This window comes from Bos javanicus, chromosome 7 (assembly GCF_032452875.1).
Source record: "Bos javanicus breed banteng chromosome 7, ARS-OSU_banteng_1.0, whole genome shotgun sequence".
In the NCBI taxonomy this organism is placed as follows: Eukaryota; Metazoa; Chordata; class Mammalia; order Artiodactyla; family Bovidae; genus Bos; species Bos javanicus.
Genome location: NC_083874.1, coordinates 44,135,309 through 44,153,749, shown reverse-complemented (window position 1 = coordinate 44,153,749; position 18,441 = coordinate 44,135,309). Strand labels below are relative to the sequence as shown.

The 18,441-nt window shown below is 40.8% G+C and overlaps 1 protein-coding gene across 1 annotated transcript in view; it reads right to left on the bottom strand.

Annotated features, from left to right (window-relative positions):
- HSPA4 (heat shock protein family A (Hsp70) member 4) overlaps window positions 1-18,441 on the bottom strand; it is a 54,010-nt gene that overhangs the window by 22,614 nt on the left and 12,955 nt on the right. The window contains exons 4-7 of the mRNA XM_061423482.1: window positions 14,356-14,478; window positions 5,585-5,684; window positions 4,808-4,941; window positions 1,834-2,078 (exon numbers count right to left, since the gene is read on the bottom strand). Coding sequence (XP_061279466.1) covers window positions 1,834-2,078; window positions 4,808-4,941; window positions 5,585-5,684; window positions 14,356-14,478 — 602 coding nt within the window. The remainder of the gene's footprint in view (window positions 1-1,833; window positions 2,079-4,807; window positions 4,942-5,584; window positions 5,685-14,355; window positions 14,479-18,441) is intronic.

Sequence of the window (18,441 nt, the reverse complement as noted above, 5' to 3'; positions counted from 1 at the left end):
AACATTTCCTTCCTCTAGCATAAATTTTTCAAGGTTCATTCATGCTATACTATGCATCTATTCAACAGTTTTTAAATTGCCAAATAATATTCTATTATATGGACATATCATATTTTGTTTATCAGTTGAGTTTTGTTTATCTAGTTTATCAGTTGATGGGAATCTGGGTTGTTTCCATTTTGGGGGTATCATAAAGAGTGCTATGACTGGAGAAGGCAATGGCACCCCACTCTAGTACTCTTGCCTGGAAAATCCCATGGACAGAGGAGCCTAGTAGGCTGCAGTCCACGGGGTCGCTAAGAGTCAGACACGACTGAGCGACTTCACTTTCACTTTTCCCTTTCATGCATTGGAGAAGGAAATGGCAACCCACTTCAGTGTTCTTGCCTGGAGAATCCCAGGGATGGGGGAGCCTGGTGGGCTGCCATCTATGGGGCCGCACAGAGTCGGACACGACTGAAGCGACTTAGCAGCAGCAGCAGCACGATGGCTAGATTAAATACAGGTTCACCAGTGTAATTTAAATTTCAAATAAACAAACACATTTCTATCAAAAAAAAAAAAAAGTGCTATGAACATTTGTGTATAAATTTTTGTGTAAATGTGTTTTCAGTTCTCTTGGATATATACCTAAGAGCAGAAATGCTGAATCATATGGTAACTCAGCATTTTACTCATTTTTACGTGAAATAAGTATTTCTGAGCTTTTAGGAGGGAAGTGAGCACTTCCACTAGAGATGCACTGGACACACTGAAAATAGTTTGGTGATTCCACAAAAACCTAAGTATATAATTACCACATGACCAAGCAATTCCACTCCTGGCTACATACCCAAAAGAACTGAAAACAAGATACTCACACAACTTGTGGTGAATGTTTCTAAAGCACTCATCACAAAAGCTCAAAGGTGGAAACACAGATGTCCAGTAATTAATGAATGGATGAATAAAATGTGATATGCCCACACAAATGGAATATTACTTGCCATAAAAAGCAATGAGGTACAAACACATACAACGTGGATGAACTTAGAAACATTAAGTTAAAGAAGCCAGACACAAAAGAAGCCAAACATATAGTGTAGGATTCCACCTAATACATTATACAAACACAAGAAAGCTACAGTTTAATGAAAAAAAATTAAAATGAAAACCATCACTTCAAGTAGACGAGAAAGGTGACTACAATCTGGTTACTAGGCACAGTAATCTAATTCTGGCAGACTAGAAGCAATTCTGATGCCCATCTCAACATTCTGAGCATGGCTCAGGCCACACTTTCCCAAACAATCCATAGTCTTCTTTAAATTCTACCAGTAAGTAGAGTTCACATCCTGAAGAACATCCATGCAACCTGACCTGGTAACAGACACATTCTGGGTGTTTCTGAGGATAACCCTGAAACATCAAATTACCCAGAATTCTTATCATGTCATACAAAAAGACCTGTTGTCTCAAGTGATACTGAATTACTCAAAAACACAATTTCTGAGTCAATGACTAAAGCAAATTCCATATAATTCTGCATTAAAGCACTCTGCCCTGAATTTATGAAAACTAGTGACTCACGTTTAACACAGGCACATGTTGAAGAACTGCCAATTTCTTGGAACATTCAATTAACCAATTAACCAGAACAAATCAATTAGTTGAAATTATTTGAATAATCAAACCCAACCTTCACATTAAAGGCAAGATCCTGAATGGCCTCTAGATTTTTACCTACAAAATCTGAAGTTGTAACAATCACGATAACTTCAACAATTAGATAATTAAGGCTAATATAGAGAAACGCCACAGTTCAGTTTACCATCAAAATATTAATATGGTTACCTATTCATAGTTCCAGAAACATCAACATCATTCATAAAACATTCAATGCTCAAAGGAAGGTCTGAAGCATTTGCACTCATCAATTTCTTGAGTTTCTCACACTCCTGAGACAGTCGTAATAATGCACGGATTTTGGACTTTATGTCTAGCTTGTATTTCTTTCCAAATTCTTCACAGAAGTGATTTACTAGCACCTCATCAAATTTTCTGCCTCCCAGTGTTGTGTCAAATGCAGTGGCCAGAACCTTTGGGAAAAGATGATAATTAGTTAAAAAACTAACCAATTTAAAATTTTATCATGACATATATGTAACTGGTAAACTGTAATAAAAAGGTGGTAAGGGACATTAAGGTCGAAACAAGGCAATGTGCATATGTCATTTAAACAAGGTTACAACCACTATGAAATGAGACATCATAACCCTCAATTTACAGATCTAGACAGATCTGACAATCTATAGGTCACAAAGATATTAAGTGGTAGAAGTAGAATTCAAAACCCAATCTCAATTTTAAAACCTATGCCTTCCCCACTACACCAATCTGACTCCAAACAATAATTATAATTCAAGAGCCAATACACTAACATGTCATATACAGATCTAGTCTTATCTCTACCACAAAACTGCAAATAATACCAAAGGCTTATTTAGCTTCATGCAATTTACCACCAGAAAATATGCTAAAGCCTTAACTCACAGTAATCTGTTTCTATTCAACATAGAAAACTATAATTAGGTTGGGTTATCCTTTTCTAAATCTCTAAAGGAAATCAGAAGATCTAATCAGATTCAATAATAGAAAACTGGCTAAGTAAGTGATGACCAACACCCTCAAAACCATCTCTTCAAAGAATGTTAAATGTCCTCAGGAAGTTTTTCTTAGTGAGTGATCTCATGAAAGAAAGAAAAAAAAAAAACAGACAATACAGAACTGAGTACAGTTCTGTGTAATTCCAATTTTGTTTTCATAAATGACTAGAATGAAATATATCAAACTGTAGTAAGATCATAAATGTCTTTCCTTCATACATATATGTTTCCAAATTTGGTATGATTCTATAGTAAGTATTTTGATAGTTAAATTTAAACTGTAATTGGAAAACTGACAAGTGACAGCTGATAGTGAAGCAAATACTAATACTCATCACTCTGACTCAAAGACAAGGCTAAATTATAGCCAATACCTGCTGTCTAAAAAGTGAGAGTATAAACTGGAATTTAGAAATAATCCTATTATGGATAAAAGTAAAGCTTAAACACTTGAGAATAACACTTGGTCCATCATTTGTATCTGTAAAAATCATGATCCTCTTATTTCCCAACCATCCCCAAGATCTGCTTTATATTAAAAAAAAAAGGGGGGGGTGGGGACAAATCAGAATATAAAGCAGAATCAAGTCCATTTTTCAAAGAAACAAGGGACTGTAACAAAGAGAAACTCAAAATACCCTTCAAATCTAAAAAATACTTATTCTGGGATAGGTAGTTCCATTAGACCAACCCCCAAGTTGGGGGAGCAGAAAGCCAATTTAGAGCTGGCAGCAAAAACCCTGATACAGAACCCAAATAATTAAAGCAAATATGCAGATTATCCTTGGTTTTTAAGTACATTCTAGATAAAATCACCAAGCTAGAAAACTGATTTTATGTACCACTGAGGAACTAGCAAACACTATCAAATCTGACTGTGACCCACAGACAAAGGAAAAAAACTTATGGTTACCAAAGTTAACCACAGGAAGCTGAGGGGGAGGGATAAATTAGGAAGATGGGATTAACACTACTATAAATAAACTAGAGAACCAATAAGGACCTACTGTATAGCACAGGGAACTACTCTCAGTATTTTGCAATTTTGTAATTGTCCCTATAAGGAAAAAAGAATCTGAAAAAGAATTTACCAATATATGTATAACTGAATCACTATGCTGTAATACCTAGAACTAATACAACACTGAAGTGTAGTTTTCTTCAATTAAAAAAAATTTTTTTAACTCACTGAACACCTAAAATCTATACCTTTCACTCTACATAAATTTTACTTTAATAAAGAGACTAATATAGGAAGTGTATATACATACTACAAAAGCTTTTTTCAACTGTGACCAGCATCACCCTCCGGTCCCTCCTTGCCATTAACATTACTAGACTTCTCTGTGTACAAAACTGCTTTCTCCAGAGCTCTATCATCTCTAGACATCTAGACTAGAACTCCTAGGCTGGTTTCTTTTGGCCAGCCAAGTTCTAGTCACTCCACCCTGTTCCCAGAACATTCAAAACCTTAAGAGAATACCCTTATCATCCCTTAATCCTCAGTGTTAAGACCTCTGAAGGGACTATACGTTAAAGACTCCCCCTAGTAAACCTGCAAGGCAAGCATTATTTTCCCCACATTACAAACAAAAAAAACAGGCTCAGGAATCTAAGGACTTTTTCCTCAAGTTCTATGCTCTTTGCTTCATTATCTTGTCAACACCTCAAAAATTACTTTGGGCCTTCAACTTCCACCCCACCCCTACACAACTAACTTCTAGTTCAGATGGCTCATACCAAGTTTCCACTAGTGAAACAAAATTCTTTGATATGTATTTATTTATGGCTGAGGTGGGCGCTCACTGCTTTCTCTAGCAGGCTTCCTCTAGTTGCAGTGGCTTCTCATGCTGCAGAGCACAGGCTCTAGGCCTACAAGCTTCAGTCCTTGTGGCATGCAGGCTCAACAGTGGCAGCCCAAGGGCTCTAGAGCACAGGGCCAGTAGTCGTGGCACACAGGCTTCACTGCTGAGCAGCACGTGGCGTCTTCCTGGACCAGAGAACAAACCCATATCCCCTGCATTGGCAGGACGATTCTTAACCACTGGACCACCAAGGAAGCCCTGAAACACAACTCCATAACCAACTACTTTAAGTTGCCTCTCATGAATTCCTAATTATCATACATCTGTAATACAGTCTCCTGGGGAAAATATACTTACTTTAAGTTTTCCTCTATTAAATGCACATACAGAAACTTGATAAGAAGAATGCCCCATGTCTACAAAAACTACATTTCTTGGTTTCTCTTCTAAGGCAGGAAGATCTTGTTTATAGATTCCATATGCAAGAGCAACTACACAATAATATAAAAATAAACATAACGTTAGCATTTTAGTAGTAAACTTAAAATTCATTTACATAGGAAAAAACAGATTTACAGCTGCAAAAAAAGATTCAAAATCCTTATAAGCTCTGCATGGTTTATTCACAAATAACACTGACTTCAAAGAGATATATGCTGACATTCATTTCACTTTGGCTTCCTTCATGTTTCCAATTTCCAGTTCCAGCAACTGTGGCAGTTTTTTCCAAAACAACTTTCTCCCACTTTTCCAAACATTTTCCCCCATATTCCCTTGCACCATCTCTCAACATTCCCATATATTCTGCCTCCTGAGATCTTGCTTTATAAACCCCACCCCTCTGACTCTACTGGCCCACAAGTTGGGAGAAAAACCCAATATGTAAACCAAAGCAATGCTCCAAACACATAATAAATGCACTTCCTTTCCAAAAAAGCATGCAATTAAATATCAAAGCGCTATGAAGATACCGAAAAAGTACTTGTCAAGTAAACTCTTCATATGTGACAGAGTACCCAAAAATACTGGTAAGTGCTCCAAGTAAAATATGGAATAAGAAACCCTAGGGTTTTAAGATTTCACAACCTTTGAGATTGAGCAAGTAAAAAAAAAATTCAGTTAATAGTCACTTACCTGCAGTAGTTTCATTCATTAATCGCAGACAATTGAGACCAGCAATCTGTGTTGCATCCATCACTGATCGTCTTTCTGCATCAGTATAGAAACAAGGAACCTATAAAAAGAATTTTTTAATTTACCATTATTATGGAAATTCCTGATTTAAAATATACCTGTCAAAAAAACAGTAAAAGCCAGAAATGCCCTCAAATAGCTACAGCTATTTACTCTGTATATGATCAAGGAAATCTTTCAAACCAGTACAGCGTTATCTGGGCTACTCTAGAGTCTTGGGACAAATGGACAGCCATATAGAAAATGAAGTTGCATCCCTACTAAACACCAAATACCAACATATATTTCAAACCAAAGATGTAAATGTTTTTTAAAAATCGTGAGTATCAGAATAAAAGGCAATCTTTACTGTCAAAGAAAGAAGGGGAAAAAAAAGAAGGGATTTTCTAAATATAACGTAAAACCCAAAAGAACCAGCAGGTCAAGATGAGCACCCTCTGGTGGCCAGTGCTGGTTTCCCAAGATGTGGCCGGGAAATCAGTGGCACTGGGGCCAAGGGCCACAGCAAGCAGGACTGCTCGCTACCTCTCACTCGCCTGGCAGCAACAACAGCAGGCATCAGAGAGGCCCATGGGAGTGGGGGCACAGCCCAGTGTGTGGGACACTCAGCTGGGCCCTGCTTCACTCAACCTGCATGATGCTTTTCTTGTTCTGGAAGCTGGTGCAGTGGCTAGGATTCACTGCCTCTGAGATCTTTGTGCACTTGCTGGGTGTTTTTTGTACTACTGACCCTGTGTGATTACAGCCTGGCTCCAAGCTTCTCCTGGCTAAACATGTTTGTGCCCTTCTTCGCTGCTCACAAGCTTGGCACTACTTCCCCACTATCATCTCCATGCACCTCTCCCAGGACGGAGAGAAGCAGTTGGCTGTGCTCAGCCTTTTCTGCTGCTGCTGCTAAGTTGCTTCGGTCATGTCCGACTCTGTTCGACCCCACAGATAGCAGCCCAACAGGCTCCCCGTCCCTGGGATTCTCCAGGCAAGAACACTGGAGTGGGTTGCCATTTCCTTCTCCAATGCATGAAAGTGAAAAGTGAAAGTGAAGTCGCTCAGTTGTGTCCGACTCTTCGAGACCCCATGGACTGCAGCCTACCAGGCTCCTCCGTCCATGGGATTTTCTAGGCAAGAGTACTGGAGTGGCTTGCCATTGCCTTCTCCTCAGCCTTTTCTGGGTATACACAATTCAAGTTCAAGATGATGTTGTGCCAGAAGCTGGTAGAGCAGACTTAGGAGCTCTGATTTGGCCTGATCATGTCTCACGTCTTCATTCTCCTGAAGTTGCTCATGAGCTGCACCGGCTGAGGCAACTAGCCTTGCAGAGGATAAGCTGGACCCCAGGCTGAGGTCCCACTTCTACCATACCAATGAAGAAGCCTGGACCTGAAAGTCGGCCTGTGCCCTGCCCAGTGCCCACTTTTCTCTATACCAATCATGTCTAAAATTATTCCCTCAGCAGGGATACAAAGAGCAGCCTTGATCCTTAAAATGTATTCCCTCTTATTTCACGCTTTGAATAGCTAATCCTGAATTAAGATCCTAGTAAAAGCCCCAGGCCAGACAGTCCTGACCTCCTCTGACAGTTGAAAACTGCATGTAAGTAAAATGGTCTGACGAGCTCTGAGTATTTTCATGGATTTGGGAAAGGACTCATCATACAAAGGCTGCTAAGCTGGAATCAGTGTTTCCCCTGGCCAGCAGAGCCAACCTGTGAGTTCTCTGTCCCATCCCCTGAGACGAGACTTCCTTGACACTCGATCTCTTTTAAAAAAAGTGTAAACCAGCTTGTGAATCCTCCCCTGTGCTACTGGGGAGGATGGTCCTTATCGTCATTCCAACCCAGGGAGAGTATGTTGAGTAAGCACGATTGGGACCCTATCTGGAGTCCTGTCGCCTGAGAAAAAACTTTTCACTTGCTTTCAAGGTGCTACTTGGCTTCCAATCCCAGCAGAATGCAGTGCCATGACTCTTCCACCACCTTGTGGCCAGCACTGTTAGCACACCTAAGACAGATTTAGGACCAGACAGATCTTTTCAAGAAAACTGGAGACACCAAGAGAACATTTGATGCAAAGATGGGCACAATAAAGGACAGAAACAGCAAGGACCTAACAAAAGTAGAAGAGATTAAGAAGAGGTGGCAAGAATACACAGAAATGTACAGAAAAGGTCTTAATGACCTAGATAACCACGATGGCATGATCACTCACCTAGAGCCAGACAGCCTGGAGTATGAAGTTAAGTGAACCTTAGGAAGCATTATGATGAACAACGCTAGTGGAGTGATGGAATTCCAGTTAAACTATTTCTAATTCCACAACATGATGCTGTTAAAGTGCTGCACTCAATACACCAGCAAATTTGGAAAACTCAGCAGTGGCCACAGGACTGAAAAAGGTCAGTTTTCATTCCAATCCCAAAGAAGGGCAATGCCAAAGAATCTTCAAACTACCATACAATTGTGCTCATTTCATATGCTAGCAATGTCATGCTCAAAATCCTTCAAGCTAGGTTTCAATAATACGTGAACCAAGAACTTCAGAGGTACAAGCAGGATTTAGAAAAGACAGAGGAACTAGAGATCAAATTGCCAGTATCCACTGGATCACAGATAAAGCTATGGAATTTCAGAAAAACATCTACTACTGCTTCATTGATTACGCTAAAGCCTTGGACTGTGTGGATCACAACAAATTGTCAAAAAAAAAGAGATGGAAATACTAGACCACCTTACCTGTCTCCTGAGAAATCTGAATGCAGGTCAAGAAGCAATAGTTAGAACCGGACATGGAACAACAGACTGGTTCAAAATTGAGAAAGAAGTACATCAAGGCTGTATATTGTCTCCCTGCTTATTTAACTTACATGTGGAGTACATTATGTGACATGTCAGGCTGGATGAATCACAACCTGGAATCAAGATTCCCAGGAGAAATATAAACAACCTCAGTTATGCAGATGATACCACTTTAACAACAAAAAGCGAAGAGGAACTAAACAGCTTCTTGATGAGTGGTAAAAGAAGAGAATGAAAAAGCTGGCTTAAAAATTCAACATTCAAAAAACTAAGATCATGGCATCTAGTCCTATCACTTCATGGCAAACAGATGGGGAAAAAGTGGAAATAGTGGCAGATTTTATTTTCTTTGCCTCCAAAATCACTACAGATGGTGACTGCAATCATGAAATTAAAAGACACTTGCTCCTTGGGAAGAAAAGCTTCTGACAAACTTAGCATATTAAGAAGCAGGGACATAACTCTGCCAACAAAGGTCCATAAAGTCAAAGCTATGGTTTTTCCAGTAGTCATGTACGGATGTGAGAGCTGAACTATAAAGAAAGCTGAGTGCTGAAGAATTGATGCTTTCCAACTGTGGTACTGGAGAAGACTCTTGAGAGTCCCTTGGACTGCAAGGAGATCAAACCAGTCAATCTTAAAGGAAGTCAACCCTGAATAGTCATTGGAAGGACTGATGCTGAAACTCCAATACTTTGGCCACCTAGTGGGAAGAGCCAACCCACTGGAAAAGACCCTGATGCTCGGAAAGATTGAGGGCAGGAGCAGAAGGCAGTGACGGAGGATGAGACGGCTGGATGGTGTCACTGACTCAATGTACATGAGTTTGAGCAAGCTCCGGGAGATGGTGAAGGACAGGGAAGCCTTGCGTGCTGCAGTCCATGGGCTTGCAGAGACAGACACAACTCAGTGACTGAACAACAAAGGGATAAGAAGAGGGGTTTTCCAAGTGGCATAGTGGTAAAGTATCCGCCTGCCAACACAGGAGATGCAGGTTTGATCCCTGGGTCAGGAAGGTCGCCTGAAGGAGGAAAACTGCAACCCACTCCAGTATTCGTGCCTGGAGAATTCCACGGACATAGAAGCCTGGCAGGCTAGAGTCGGGCATGACTGAGCTCGCACACAAGGGATCAGAAGGAGGGGCAGGTGTTCTAATGCTCACAGGCACTGAGACCTACGAATGTTAAGTTTACAAGTGATCACAGCCCACGTCTGTTGGACTGATGTCTTTGGTTTGATGTCAATCAGGTGCTAAATGAGAGCAATTGCTAAGATAATGTTTTGCTAGGGAAGGAAAAGGGGGAGCAGAACTGAAACATTTGATTCATTAAAAAATTCTAATAACCTAATGAGGAAAAATATACGCAACTCACATTATAAAACAGCAAAGAGCTAATCTCTCTAATATTCGAAGAACTACAAATCAAAATGAAGACCACGCTTCCCTGGTAGCTCAGTAATAAAGAATCCGCCTGCCAACACAGGAGACGTAGGTTCGATGCCTGATCCGGGAGGATCACACATGCCACGGAGCAACTAAGCCTGTGGGCCACAGCTATTCAGCCTGTGCTCTAGAGCCCTGGAGTTGCAACTAATGAAGCCCACATGCCCTAGAGCACATGCTCTGTAACAGAAGAGGAACCCACAATGAGAAGCCCACACACTACAACTAGACAGCAGCCCCCCTTGCAGCAACTAGAGAAAGGCTTGTGCGGCAACAAAGACCTAGCACAGCCAAAAATAAACATTTTTTTTTTAATTAGAAGTTTTAAAAATGCAGTGGAGAAAAGGATTTTAAAAAATGTTTTCTAAAAAACTGAGGACCATAAATTTAAAATAAAATGAGGAAAGGATAGGAATATTTCACAAAAAGTGAAATACAAAATGGTTTATAAATTATAAAACATTCAAGTTTACCTAAAAAGTAAAATATCAAAATCGCACATACTTTGCTACCATTATTCATCGATCAGAATTATTTGACACACCAATAAGCTGAGCTGATGAGGCTGTGGTCAAACAAGCCCTCTTATGCACTGCTGACATAAGTATAAATTAGTACAAATTCTCTAAAGGGCAATTAAACAATAGTTGTTAAAATTTAAAACATATGTATCCTCAGTCCCAGCAACTGCACTTCCAGGAAGTTAGCCTATAACCTACAAACTTACCATGTAAGAGCAAAATGTATTTGTCCAACTTTTACTCACTGTAATATTCTTGGCAATTAAAGAAACAAAATCTGGAAGTAACCGAGATGTCCAACAGAAAGAGACCATGCTGTGTTGTGTGCTTAGTTGCTCAGTCGTGTCCAACTTTTCGAACCCATGGACTGTAGCGCACCAGGCTCCTCTGTCCATGGGAATTTTCCAGGCAAGAACACTGGAGTGGGTCGCCATGCCCTCCTCCAGGGGATCTTCCCAACCCAGGGATCAAAGCTAGGTCTTCTGCATTGCAGGTGGATTCTTTACCGTCTGAGCCACCAGGGAAGCCCATGAATACTGGAGTAGGTAGCCTATCCTTTCTCCAGGGGATCTTCCCAACCCAGGAATTGAACTAGGGTTTCCTCTGTTGCACGAGGATTCATTACCAGCTGAGCCACCAGGGAAACCCCCCAAAAAAGAGACTATGGTTAAATATTAATAGATTATGGTACATGCATAAACTGGGACATTCTGCTCCACTACATGGAACGAAGCACCTCTCTAATGCTATGGAACAAATAAGGTAAACGTCCAAAATTTATTAAAAGAAAAATAAAAGTAAAGAAGGACCTATACTTACTTGCTTGGATACATAAAAACCTCTGGAAAGATCTGTAACAAAATGGTAAAACTAGTAATCTCTGGGAAGGAAAATCTACGTAGTAGGTAGCAGAGGTGCTAAAGCTTCCCATACACCCTTTTATACATGTGATTTGATTCCAACACAAGGGCTATTATTAACTTTCCCAAAATATAAAGCTTATATTTAACAATAATCAGTTTACAAATAGAACAAAATACACCCAGGCCCTATTTACATAGCAATCAGATACACCATAGCACCAAAATCTAGAGCAGCAACTGCACAGAAGAGAGTTCACATAGAGGCCAGAGACCACTATCCTTAGATAGGCCCGATGGCAAGGTTAGCCCTTCCCTGGATCCAGGAATCTGAATAAGTAGTTCCCTAAAGCAACAGGAAAATTTCCTTAAATCATTAGAGTGGTACACTGTGCCTAAACTGTACAACGTAGTTTATGTTTTTATACTTAAATTTCCTTCTGGAATTCTCGTATTTTGGTACATCCAAGGTATAGCATGCCTTTGTGAATGACCCCCAACAGAAATCCTGGACTGAGCCTCAGGCAGAACTCTCCTGGTGTATAATATTTCACGTGTATTGTTACAACTTGTTTTTCGAGGAATTAAGAACTTCTGGTCTAACTCCAATGGATGGGGACTCGGAAGCTTTTAGCTGGTTTCCTCCAGATGTTCTCCACATACCATTTCCCTTTATTGATTCTGCTTTGCATCCTTTCACTATAATAGATCTTAGCCATGAATATGGCTTTATTCTGAGTCTTGTAAACTCTCCAAGTAAATCACCAAAATTCTCAAGGACCCGCAACACATAACTTAATCCATCACCCTTTAACTTGATCCCAAAAGCTGGAAAAGCGTATCAGGCAGTCTTGCCATTTTACATTAAAATTTACCTCTATACAGAGCAAATTTTGTAACTCTGCTTATTTAACTTCTATGCAGAGTACATCATGAGAAACGTGGGGCTGGAAGAAGCACAAGCTGGAATCAAGATTGCTGGGAGAAATATCAATAACCTCAGATATGCAGATGACACCACCCTTATGACAGAAAGTGAAGAAGAACTCAAGAGCCTCTTGATGAAAGTGAAAGAGGAGAGTGAAAAAGTTGGCTTAATGCTCAACATTCAGAAAATTAAGATCATGGTATCCGGTCCCATCACTTCATGGGAAATAGATGGGGAAACAGTGGAAACAGTGGCTGACTTTACTTTTCTGGGCTCCAGAATCACTGTAGATGGTGACTGCAGCAATGAAATTAAAAGACACTTACTCCTTGGAAGGAAAGTTATGACCAACCTAGACATTAAAAAGCAGAGACATTACTTTGCCAACAAAGGTCCATCTAGTCAAGGCTATGGTTCTTCCAGTGGTCATGTATGGATGTGAGAGTTGAACTATAAAGAAAGCTAAGCGCCGAAGAACTGATGCTTTTGAACTGTGGTGTTAGAGAAGACTCTTGAGAGTCCCTTGGACTGCAAGGAGATCCAACCAGTCCATCCTAAAGGAGATCAGTCCTGGGTATTCATTGGAAGGACTGATGCTGAAGCTGAAACTCCAATACTTTAGCCACCTGATGCAAAGAGCTGACTCACTGGAAAAGACCCTGGTGCTGGGAAAGATTGAGGTCAGGAGGAGACGGGGACGAAAGAGGATGAGATGGCTGGATGGCATCACCGACTCAATGGACATGGGTTTAGGTGGACTCCGGAGTTGGTGATGGACAGGGAGGCCTGGCGTGCTGCGGTTCATGGGGTCGCAAAGAGTCGGACACAACTGAGCGACTGAACTGAATACAGAGCAAAATTCAGAATCAAAGTTAGGACAGTAGGTGGGGGAAATGTCCACTGAAACCTGAAAGTCCGCTAGAGATTTGGGGGAAAGCAGAAACCATCTAAGAAACACAGCGCCTGTATTGAATTTGAGCTCTTTAAAGGAAGTAGCATTCTTCTTTGCGTCCTCCAAATGTGGATTATAGGCCATAATCCAGTTCTTCCTGACAAAAGTCAGTACGATTTTACTAGATAGACAAGAAACAAGAACTCCATCAGACAAAGACTATGGGGTGAAATAACACTGCACCAAAATTAAGACAAAATAGGCCAATCAACAACAAAGTTCTACTGTACAGCACAGGGAACTATGTTCAATATCCTGTCACAATCACAATGGAAAGGAATATACATATACACACACACACACACACACACACACACACACACACACACACATATGGGGCTTCCCTGGTGGTTTAGACGATAAAGAATCTGCCTGCAATGCACAAGACCTGGGTTCCATCCCTGAGTGGGGAAGAGCCCCTAGAGAAGGGAACAGTAACCCACTCCAGTCTTCCTGCCTGGAGAATTCCATGGACAGAGGGGCTGGGCAGGCTACAGTCCATGGGGTTGCAAATGAGTCAGATACAACTTAGCGACTAACACATTACATGTATACATATACAAATATATTCAATATAACCAAGTCATTCTGCTATACAGGGAAATTACACTATAAATCAGCTATACATCAAAAAAAATTTTTTTAATAAAAATTTAGAAAGACAAAAGAAGCCAAAGAACTAAAATATCAGATAACAACTGCAGAATGAGGTGATTCACTGGAAAAACAAATTCAACCACCTAAATTTCAACAGTACCTAAGGACGCCACCATACTACAAGCACAAAGCTATAAACAGCCAGGCTTCCATCTAAATAGGCAAGTGGAAAATACAAGATGAAGTCTACTGCTGTCTTGCCTTTAGTGCTGGATATAAAAACAGCAAAGATACAGAGACAGGAATAGAGAAAAAGCATTTCTTATTGAGAGTATTCAACTAATTCAACAAACAAGAGGCTACCAAGTGCCAGGCACTATGCGGGGTGCTAGAAGGAATCCAGGAAGAAGCGGGCTTAGTCAGAGATAAGCCTTTAAACAGACAGAATAGAAGCAAGAGCAAAAACTAGGGAAGGAAAAAAAAATTCATGAGAACCAGTCTGAAAAGTTCTTAAAATAATGGCTACCACCGAAGACAAAAAGCAATTTATTTTCAATTAACAGCTTTCTTCTTTCTGCTTCTTCACAGACCCTAATAATGTGTAGGGATAAAACTTACCGAAACAACACAGTCCACAACAGGCTTTTTAAGAACACTTTCTGCTGTCTCCTTCAGTTTGGATAAAAGCATGGCAGTCACCTGCTCCGTGGTAAAACTACGTTCCTCCTCCATATACTTCACCTGCAATAAAAAACAAAAGGATCTAAACATTGTATTTCTTCATGTCCTAAAAACCTAAAATGAGTAATTTCTAAATCATCAGTGGAACATTATCTCAAGAGGAAATTCAGAAAACTAGTTTTGGAAGCAAAAGTAATTTAAAGATCACTTTTAACTTGTTAACGTGCCTACCAACCAGGATACCTGGAGATGAGGTTCAGTTCAATTCAGCTCAGTCATGTCTGACTCTTTGAGACCCCACGGACTGCAGCATGCCAGGCTTCCCTATCCATCACCATCTCCCAGAGCTTGCTCAAACTCATGTCCATCAAGTCAGTGATGCCATCCAACCATCTCATCCTCTGTCATTCCCTTCTCCTCCTGCCCTCAATCTTTCCCAGCATCAGGGTGTTTTCAAATGAGTCAGTTCTTCACATCAAAGTATTGGAGTTTCAGCTTCAGCATCAGTCCTTCCAATGAATATTCAGGACAAATTTCCTTTAGGATTGACTGGTTTGATATCCTTGCAGTTTCAAGGGACTCTGAGAGTCTTCTCCAACACCACAGTTCAATAGCATCAATTCTTCGGCACTCAGCTTTCTTTACAGTCCAACTCCTATAGCCATACAGGACAACTGGAAAAACCATAGCTTTGACTAGATGGACCTTTGTTGGTAAGATCAAGTCTCTGGTTTTTAATATGCTATCTAGGTTGGTCATAGCTTTTCTTCCAAGGAACAAGCATCTTTTAATTTCATGGCTGCAAACACCATCTGCAGTGATTCTGGAACCCCCAAAAATAAAGTCTGTCTCTGTTTCCACTGTTTCCCCATCTATCTGCCATGAAGTGATGAGACCGGATGCCATGATCTTAGTTTTCTGAATGTTGAATTTTAAGCCAACTTTTCCACTCTCCTCTTTTACTTTCATCAAGAGGCTATTTAGTTCTGCTTTGCTTTCTGCCATAAGGGTGGTGTCATCTACATATCTGAGGTTATTGATATTTCTCCCAGCAATCTTGATTCCAGCTTGTGCTTCATCCAGCCCAGCATTTCACATCATGTACTCTACATGTAAGTTAAATAAGCAGGGTGACAACATACAGCCTTGACATACTCCTTTCCTGATGTGGAACCAGTCTGTTGTTTCATGTCCAGTTTTAACTGTTGCTTCTTGACCTGCACAGCTTTCTCAGGAGGCAGGCAGGTGGTCTGGTATTCCCATTTTTTGAAGAATTTTTCAGTTTGCTGTAATACACACAGTCAAAGGCTTTGTTTTGGCATAGTCAATAAAGCAGAAGTAGATGTTTTTCTCCAACTCTCTTGCTTTTTCTGTGATTCAAGGGATGTTGGCAATTTGATCTCTGGTTCCTTTGCCTTTTCAAAACCTAGCTTGAACATTTGGAAGTTCTCAGCTTATGTACTATTGAAGCCTAGCTTGGAGAATTTTGAGCATTACCTTGCTAGCATTGTTCTTTACAGCATTGGACTGTACTTCCATCACCATTCACATCCACAACTGAGCGTTGTTTTTGTTTTGGCTCCATCTCTTCATTCTTTCTGGAGTTATTTCTCCACTCTTTTCCAGTAGCATATTGGGCACCTACTGACCTGGGGAGTTCATCTTTCAGTGTCATATCTTTTTGCCTTTTCATATTTTCATGGGGTTCTCAAGGCAAGAATACTGAAGTGGTTTGTCATTCCCTTCTCCAGCAGACCACGTTTTGTCAGAACTCTCCACCATGACCTGTCTGTCTTGGATGGCCCTACACAGCATGGCTCATAGTTTCATTGAGACAGACAAGGCTGTGGTCCATGTGATCAGTTTGATTAGTTTTCTGTGATTGTGGTTTTCATTCTGTCTGCCCTCTGACAGGTAAGGGTAAGAGGCTTAGGGAAGCTTCTGATGGGAGACAATGACTGTGGGGGAAACTGGGTCTTGTTCTGATGGGTGGGGCCATGCTCAGTAAATCTTTGATCCAATTTTCTGTTGATGAGCAGGGCTGTGTTCCCTCCCTGTTGTTTGACCTGAGACCAAACTGTGGTGGAAGTAATGAAGGTAATGGTGACCTCCTTCAAAAGGTCCCATGCACACACCGCCACATTCAGTGTCCCCAACCCTGCAGCAATCCACCGCCAACTCACGCCTCCTCCAGAGACTCCTGGACACTCACAAGCAAGTCTGAGTCAGTCTCTTGTAGGGTCACTGCTCCTTTCATCTGCGTTCATGAGGACCACTATGTAAACGGTATGTTCTGACCACCAGCAAAACTTGAGACAACTGCCTGGGAAGAAGCAAACTGGTGTGTAGCTCCCCATAACCCACACTGCCCCTCCATTAAAGGGCCTGGTGGTGGAAACTGTTTTACCATCTGACATACTATGTATACTTTACTTTGCTCACTGTGTTGACTTTATAATCATCACGTCAATTAGGATCCAATCTAAGGCAATAGTTTTTGTCAGATCTGGTGACTCGATGGACATGAGTTTGAGCAAGCTCCAAGAGCTGGTGATGGACAGGGAAGCCTGGCGTGCTGCAGTCCGTGGGGTCACAGAGTCGGACACGACTGAGCGACTGAACTGACTATTCACTGTCTTAGCCCCAACATCAAGGACAGACCTGACAAAATAAGTAACTGCTGACACCTTCAAGATATCCTACACCATGCATAAAGGTATGAAATTCTGACAAGAGTACAAACTGTAAATGCAGAAAAGACTGCCTAAGGTAAGGTCCTATTCCACATCCATACTTCCCAACTACAACACAGACCAAAAAATGTCAACTCTGTACTTTTAGCTCCAGCTCGAACTTGAAAACCATCTTCTCACCTTCTCCCTCCCAAACCCAACTATAATTTATTCTGGTTTAGACTAGTTTCTCACCTTACTGAATACAGATGGAAAAATAATCCTCCCAGTGAGCCTCTTTCAAGGCTACCTCTTCTTTTCTCATGTAAGTCTTCCAAAATTCCTCCAGCCTCATACTTGGATCCACAGGTGTTCTCCCTAGTCTCTTCCTCCCGTGGCTCTTCTGACTAAATCTGCCAATACCCACCCTATTTCTTTCATAACTATTAAGTAATCCTCATTTCCTCATCTCCGTTTCTTTTCCTCCTCTGCACTTCTTATCCATCATTAGGCCCATTAAAACTGTTTTTAAATTACTGCTGAAAATACCCTAAGTAAATCCAGTGATCATTTTTCAGTTATCAGAATTCTTTACTTTCAAATTCAACTGAATTCTCAGCTACAACTGCAAAACTATCTTTTTCCCACGATTTTCAACATCTCTTGGACTTGAACCTGTTCCCATGATCCTTAGTTCTCCCAATGGGGTGTCTCAAACATCAAATCTCCTTTCTCTAAACTCAGTTGCCTGGAAAGCTCAAACGTACTTCTGGATTCCTCTTACCACCTGAGTGCAAGAGACAGACATGTTCACTATACCCATCACTCAGCCTCTCATCTTTTTCAAATGATCAGCTCACGTCATGCTTCACAAAGAGATTCTCCTAGATGTTCCAGAGATAGCAAAGACTAAACTCCCTTTTCTCCAAAAGAACATCACCACTTTCCAATCCTACTGTCAAGAGTATGACTACATATCTGGGAGTGACTTTAAAGTGTTGATTTCTTTTCTTGCTCTTCCAGTAATCATTCACTAAAATCATACCAGAAAGACTACTGGGAAGACTGCTGCATTAGAAAACAAGACAAGAAGTTAACTTCACATCATCACCACCTATCTGTCCAATCCCTACTAACAGTGCCACCTATGGCTCCCAAATAAAAGTCAGATCTTTAAAAAAAAAAAAAGCCAAATGGTCTTCACCAGCAAGACTTTTCCAAAGCATTTGTAACGATTTTCATTACAACTTAAAACTAGAATAGTATGATATACATTGATCTGACAGCATTCTCAAGGGCTTCCCTGATAGCTCAGTTGGTAAAGAATCCGCCTGCAATGCAGGAGACTCCG